At 42.5% G+C, this 7138-nt stretch overlaps 1 protein-coding gene across 3 annotated transcripts in view; it reads right to left on the minus strand.

Annotated features, from left to right (window-relative positions):
• Nucleotides 1-6744, minus strand: part of SCTR (secretin receptor) — a 31528-nt gene extending 24784 nt beyond the window's left edge. Inside the window, exons 1-2 of one of the 3 annotated variants that reach the window (XM_019480655.2) lie at nucleotides 5955-6744; nucleotides 1069-1195 (exon numbers count right to left, since the gene is read on the minus strand). In XM_019480655.2, coding sequence (XP_019336200.2) covers nucleotides 1069-1195; nucleotides 5955-5999 — 172 coding nt within the window. In that variant the 5' untranslated portion in view covers nucleotides 6000-6744. The remainder of the gene's footprint in view (nucleotides 1-1068; nucleotides 1196-5954) is intronic. The other 2 variants (XM_006258680.4, XM_019480656.2) reach the window with 2 other exon arrangements.
• Between the last annotated feature and the right edge of the window lie 394 nt (nucleotides 6745-7138).

The raw sequence follows: 7138 nt of genomic DNA on the forward strand, positions 1-7138 counted from the left end.
GGGCTGGAGAGGATGCCTAGCTAAGGGGTGAGGGAAGGTTTTCCCTCTTACAGGGGCAGAGAGCTGCTTCCCCTTTATATTTAAGTTATAGCCTGGGGGCTTATAGTTAATGTTATAAATGCACCAGTGGTTTGGGTTGGGACTGTAAGGGGTGGTATATGGAGGTCCACAAAGGATGCATGATTGTCTTGAGCCCTACCAGGGGCAGGTTCAAGGCACGAGCAGCTGTTGAGCCCAGAGTGGGCAGAGTTAAGGCCATAGGGCCAGATGGGCCAGGGGCCTGGTGTCCAAGAAGGTCCAAACATCATTACAGTAACACCCGCGAGACTTGGGGCATAGTGTAGGGGAGGTTTTGGAGCCACACAATTAGCTCTTAAGGCTGTAGGTGCCCTGCACAGCACAGTTGGCCAGAGAGGCCTGGTGAGGGGCCAGCTGGACAGGGCCCACCCATGGGCAGCCTCCCTACTTGCTATTCCACCAAGGCATGGTGGGTGAGAAGGGAAGGCACCCTAGGGGGGCATCACAGCCTTCCCTGGGACCCCAATGTACTACATATGTTCATAAATCTGCTCTGAACAGAAAGCACTATTAACTTGACAGGTGATTATATGAGGAAGGAGCTAGCGGGGGTCTCCTGTCTACATGTACTTAGGGTGTTGACTGCCCATTTATGTAACTTGTTCTGAAGGTAAAAACTCTGCTGTGCACTTACTGGATCGGCACTGAAAAATGCTGTAGTCGGTGAGAATCTTAAGTACTTTGCATATGTCAGGATTTGGTGTATTTGGCTTAATTTGTCTTCAGTTGCCACTCAGAATACAGTGAATATTGTGAATGATTTCATCCAATGGTTGGGGCCTGTGTTTGGAAGGTGCATGGGACTTTGTCGAACTTGTCTGTAGCCATAGCAAGGGCAGAATTTTGTTCTGAGGGTAACACAATGGTTTTTTATGACAATTTTGCTCCCACACATACATCTAAGGAGTAGAGAGGAGGAAGTTGGAGACCTCCCATCCACAGTGCAGACCTGAGAACAGGATGCTTTCCCCATAAACCCCCACTTTTTACCTGAGTTCATGAACTGATTATTTTCAGATGTTCTGTTCTTTCCTTCCCGGGCCAGAGCCTCAACACACAGCTCTTCTTCCTTACGCAGGACATTGAGGAGGTCACATACAGGGGGGATAGCTTTGATCTGCAAATTTTTAAAAGCAGTTAAATCGCTCTTCAAACACTTGCCACCCGTACTCTTCCCACGCTAGCATTTTCTGTGCCGCCTCCTTATTTGATGGTAATAACATTGTCTTGAAATCCAACATGTAACAAAGTATTTAATTGAGCTCTGCATGATATCTATTATAACTGGGTGCATCTACACAAAACACTTAACTGAGGAGCTGACTAATTAGCTTTGCAATAAAGCATCACCGTCTACATATGCAACACTAGTAAGCTGCAGTAAGCTAATTCACTTTGCTGTAGAACAGTACTGCCTGACGCAAGTGGACTGCACATGTAGACGGGGCTGCCTGGGGCACAAGGGGCTTCAGTGCAGGGGCTGCCTGCTGGCTAGTCTGGCACTGGAACGCCCTTGTGCCCCAACCAGCTCCTCTGCAGCACAATGAGCTGGGTCGGAGCAGCTCCGGGTGGTAGGCTGACCCCCCCCACCCTGCCACCACCACCACCCCCCGACCTCCCTGCCAGCTGGGGCTGCTCCACTGGAGTTTATTGCTACCTGCTAATTGCACATGTAGATGTGCCCACTGTATACATAACCAAGCAGGCAGCAAATTACAATTTACATACACAATGTGATCAAGGCTGCACCTATCGTTCCTCTCCATGTGGGATTATGAACCAATTTCTTTCCTATTAGACCCGATTGTGGCCCTTCACAACACTAGAACACAGAGTGGCGGGTCATTCTCCAAGCCAGCATGTCACTTCCTAAATTTTCTCACAGTTGCACCCCTAAAATCCGGTCCAAGACTATATTGCCCTGCTTCATTGAGAAATTTGGCTGCAAACCATTGAGGCTACCTGGGAAGAAGTGAAAATAGAATTGCTGCTGAGTATTTCAAAACACTGATGTCAGCATGTGCCCCAAGTTAATCATCATTTTTCCCCGCAAGGCACGGTAAAAATGTCAGCCCTGAAACAGCAATTAAATGTGTGGTTTGTACTGTTTACTCAAAAATCATGTAGCTAGGGAACCAAACAATGTGCAAAAACCAACAATTAAGGCCGTCCGCACACAGTTCCCAGTAGATGCTGATTGGGCCCCAGCTTTGTGGAAACAGAGGAAAAGCTCCCAGAGAGTGGATGAGGTTGGCTGGACTGATCCCACAGTATCTCCTCTCTCAAATAATACAATAAATAGTGGGCCAGTCCATTCAGAAGTGCACAGTGGTGCGAAAATGTTCCTGCTACTTTAGTTATTGGCAACACCTACGTTTGCTAGAGCTGAAAGAAAGGTCGAACAGTCTCAACCCTAGCTTATAGCAGAGTTGCTGCTTCTCTACTGTCATCTGCAGCGGGAAGAATATTTGTCTTCATTTTTTTTTCAGTCCACTTCTGTATATATAACAACACTTTGTGTAATCTATTTCATCTGCCTCTTATAATCAATTAGTCAGTATTTCCCTTCCTAAAAAGATCCCTAGATATTTTCAAGGAGCAACGGAAAAAAAACCCAACCCTTTTTCTGATTAAAAAAAAAAACCCCCAGTATATTTTATTTAAAAAAGACAGATGGCAGGGTAGATGCGTGCACCTTTGTGGACTAACTACATCAAAGATGGATAGCATAAGCTTTTATAAACAACGGGCTTATTTTATCAGATGTGAAAGGATTTATTTAAAAAGGATCAAACCTGATTATTTAATAAATGAGTCCGTCTTTACAAAATCCAAATACAAGTTGTTAGTGTCCCTTTAATCATGTACGCTGCTGGCCTCTTTCAGGTTACATTAAAACATTAACGGACCCCAGGAGCCTTGCAACAGCGAATTATTATCTCATACAGTTGGGCTGTTAATGATCTTTAGGGATGTCTGTTAAAAGAAACCAGAATGAAATTCTGGCCCAACTGAAGTCAATGGCCAAACTACTACTGATTTCACTGATGCCAAGGTTTTACCCCAAAAATACCCCTGGACTTTTTATTTTGGAAAAAGTGGGCTCCTTTTAATGGATTATCGGCAATGTGTTGTGCAATAATGAAATGAAATGAAAAGTCCTTCTTTTGTGTACAGTAAAAGAAACTTCTTGTAATGGCCCATGCAAAGAACATTCATATCAGAGAAATAATAGCTTCATGAAATCAGGGCTTCTAAAACAATTATATCTATAACAAAAGTCTTCAAAAAAGGAGATCCTGTCTGTTAAGTATCTAAATGACTTAAAGATATAAAGAAACCTAACTATGTTTCATATTTTCAGTTAGTTAAATACTGGAGTTGATCATTTCTGAACTTTGTTACGTGATATGGTCTTTATAAATGTTTTGCTGCATATAAATTAAAGTTATTACAGGAATTCTGTACATATCCAGTCGTTGGCAACACCAGCGCGATCGTCCTGTTTGGTATATTTGTGAAAAAGTACCTCAGTTCAGTTGGAAAACATGAATCGAAAGAGATTTTAATAAAGTTGTGATCAAGACCTTTAAAGCAATTAATGAAAATAAGCTGGAATTCTCTGGAGTAGGTATTGATTATTCAAGGCGCCAGTCAGCAGACTCAGAAAGTAAATAGTGATTGAGATGAAAAATAATTTTCAAAGACAGCAGCATTTTTTTTCTTCAAACTATGCATCATCCCTGGGTATCATTTCCATTAAGTCCTATAAGTTTTTATTTTAGAAAATTTTAAAAAATGTCTTTATGCTGTTTTCCTGTTTCTAGAATAAGACATATGCTTCAATTAATCAATTTATTAGGTGTACAATTTGCATCAATAAGTTATTCTCTAAACAGTGTGTGTTATTCATATATGAACAAGTTGTCGTCTTTATGTGATAGCTTGTTAGAGCTAAATCATGGCCATCTTACTTCTGTGAGTTGTGCCGCTGACTTCAGTAAAAGCGCATACATATATGGGTAGCACGGTATCGCACTGCATCAGATGATGTATCAAGAATTTAATTTCTGGTTTACAAACATGGTTTCCAAATCTCAAGATGTTCCTGTTGAACCGGACCCCTCACTCTTTGACGACCAGTGAAGAAGGAGCAAAGGATAAAGACTTACAATGGATCCATTTCTACCATTTGCTGAACACCCCCAGTAAGGCACTAAGATCAATGACTATAAACTGATAATGTTTTAACAGTTTGATCATTGCGGCATCCCCATAATATAATTTCAAAGTAGAAAGCCTGGCTCTAAATTCCCTGTACCCAGTGACTTTGGGCCTATACAATTTTAATTTCCTTGTGCATGTCCTGCCATATTCTGTTGGGTAGGGGGAAAAAAAGCCACTTTCTTAATTCAAAATGCAGAGTAGCATTGACTGAAGATAAACTTTTCATTCTAGACTGTCTCTATTTATTCCAGAATTTCTCCATCTGTTTCCTAATTCCATTGATCTAAAACTCCTCCTGCATCCAGGCACTTACATTGTTCATGTTTGGAGGACAGAAAATTCCCGACATTTTCTATATTGTCTATATTTTTTATTTAAAAAATGCTGCTTGTTCTAATCATATAGCAAATGCTCCATATATAACTATTTAGAATATCCAGGGTAGTAAATTCACAGAAATCAGCAATTCATGAGGTTTTCCATAACAATTAACTATGCATTTTATCTATCTTTGTAACCTATAGAAGGATTGGGTGGGTCCATACCTACTGAATGTACATGACACTATTAGCCACCTCTAATACACTGGACTTGAAGCTAGGAGTTTTGTTTGCTTTGTTTGATGGGTGGTGGGAGCTGCAAGAAAACGATGCATTCTGGGATAAAGAATTTGGGGAAATAGATGTGGTTGATTTTAAAATCTCAGAAAAACGTGGGTGGTTTGGGGGTTCTGAATAAATTAAGCTAGAGTCCCCCGGTGCTACTACCTATGAACCAGAAAGCAGAAATGAGAAGGAATGGGGATACATGGAAATGGTGCTCAGGGTTATTCTACTGGAATCTGATAGAAAAGCAAAACCTTAGTGACCCTCATTCACCAGGCAAATGGAAGGTGTAAGTGGTGCTCGGACATCTCTAGAAACAATGGGCCAGATTCCTTGATGAGATAATGGTCTAATAAAAGACATCAAATTCACCCAAAGAACCTTGTCTGTTCTTGATGAGATAAATACACTCATCCTCTCCATTGACTGCAATGGCACTGCACACTTTTGTATCAGCAGGGAAGTTAGCCCTATTCCTACTTGGCTCACCCCAGCTGAGCATACTCACCCATGGATGATATACTCATTTAAAAAAGTGGTATAGGCTGGCTAGTTTGATGTGATCAGGCCCCTGTAATCATCTGAGACCCAACAGTAACAGAGAGCAAATGACATATTGCAAATGATGTATTGCATTCAAAATCCCACTGATTTTTTGAAGCTGAAGGTAGGGAGCCAGAATCTATTCTGTGAAGCTTATTCCAGCATTAAATGCATATTTTTTTTAAAAGTCAGGCAGCTTCTGTTTTAAGATTTACGCCTCGGACTTTCAGTTGGTGTAAATCAGGATAGCTCTGCGGAAATGCACCTTGATGCAATCCAATAATGGGTATTATCAACCTCATGTTATTAGATCGGGAGACTGAGGCATGGTGTCTTCTCATGGTCATAAGATGAGTCAAGCAGCTGAACCAAGACCTGGATCTAGCACTCCTCATCTGCTGGTCCCTCCATTAGATGACACCACCCCAAGGAATGTGTGCGCAGTTATTTATACTATCAGTGATTTCAAGAGTTACAAAAGAAATAGCCGTAAATACTTACAATTATAGTGGAAAACCAGAAAATTATTGCCAGGATGCTCCACATGGTCAGTCCCTGTCCGTCTCCTTCATCCCTTGCGCATCCAAGGTCAGCCTGAAGTTCATGTGCTCGTCACTGTGGCTTTCCCAACTCCTCAGTTCCTTTCTCTCTGCTCCATTCCTTTCTGGGCTTCTGGCTAGAATCAGCTTTTATCATCCTGAGCGACGTTCTTCTACCACTGCCAAGCTCTCACCAGCATCAGCGATGACAGCAGCCCCCCCAGACTCGCCTCCTTCTTTGCAGCAGGGTTCTGTCCCAAGAACAACAAGCACCTCTGTTGAGCATGTTCCTAGTGTTGTCCTTCTCCCCTCTCTGATATTATTCACTGCTATCGCTGCATGTCGGTGAGGAATGACCATTCCTCATGCTCCCATTGATAAGGGAACAAGCGGGACTCCCGGGTGAGTGTCAGCTTTGTGGTGGCAAAGTCAATCTATCAAAAGGAAATAGTTGTTCGCATGCGGGATGCACAAAGCACCGAAATAAGTGCTCTCCTGGGAACCAGGGCTTGCAGACTGTGATTCAGGCTGACTGAGCTGTCTCTCTGCTACTAGTAGCTGTGCACATGCATTTCCAGAGAGTGCAGGACGGATAAGTGCGCGGAATCAGTAGACTGATAGAGTTTCTATAGAAGAACCAGCGGCTGCCACCTACCAAGCAGAGAGCAAACCATATTAAAACCAGCTAAGGGCAGAGGCAGGCTCCAGAGGACAGGCTGGAATATGATCTGCTATTCACACCCCTCAAGAGGAGGAATCTAAAAGATCCCTGGGCTCCACCCACAGCCGTTCTATATGATTTTACAGCTTTCCACATTTCTAGTCATCATCACTTACAAAGCCATGCTGTACTTCTGGGTGAAAAGCGGATTGTCCCATTCCTATCAAAAAGCAATCAGTGAAATACAAATGCTGCATTCATTTCAGTGCATGAGACTCTACAGACACCGTTAAGTAGTCACTAGGAAACTGCATTGCTGAGCATACTTACTACCTCGTTTTTCAAGAAAGTACAAACTATTCTTCTTAAGCAAAATGTCTTCATATGCAGAGAAGAGATCTGCAGAGAAATGTCTAGATTGTCTGACAGGGGTCGGCTATGAGCTAAGTTTCTATCTAGCTCCTCAATGTTGGGAAGACAGATGG

This window comes from Alligator mississippiensis, chromosome 4 (assembly GCF_030867095.1).
Source record: "Alligator mississippiensis isolate rAllMis1 chromosome 4, rAllMis1, whole genome shotgun sequence".
NCBI classification, from domain to species: domain Eukaryota; kingdom Metazoa; phylum Chordata; order Crocodylia; family Alligatoridae; genus Alligator; species Alligator mississippiensis.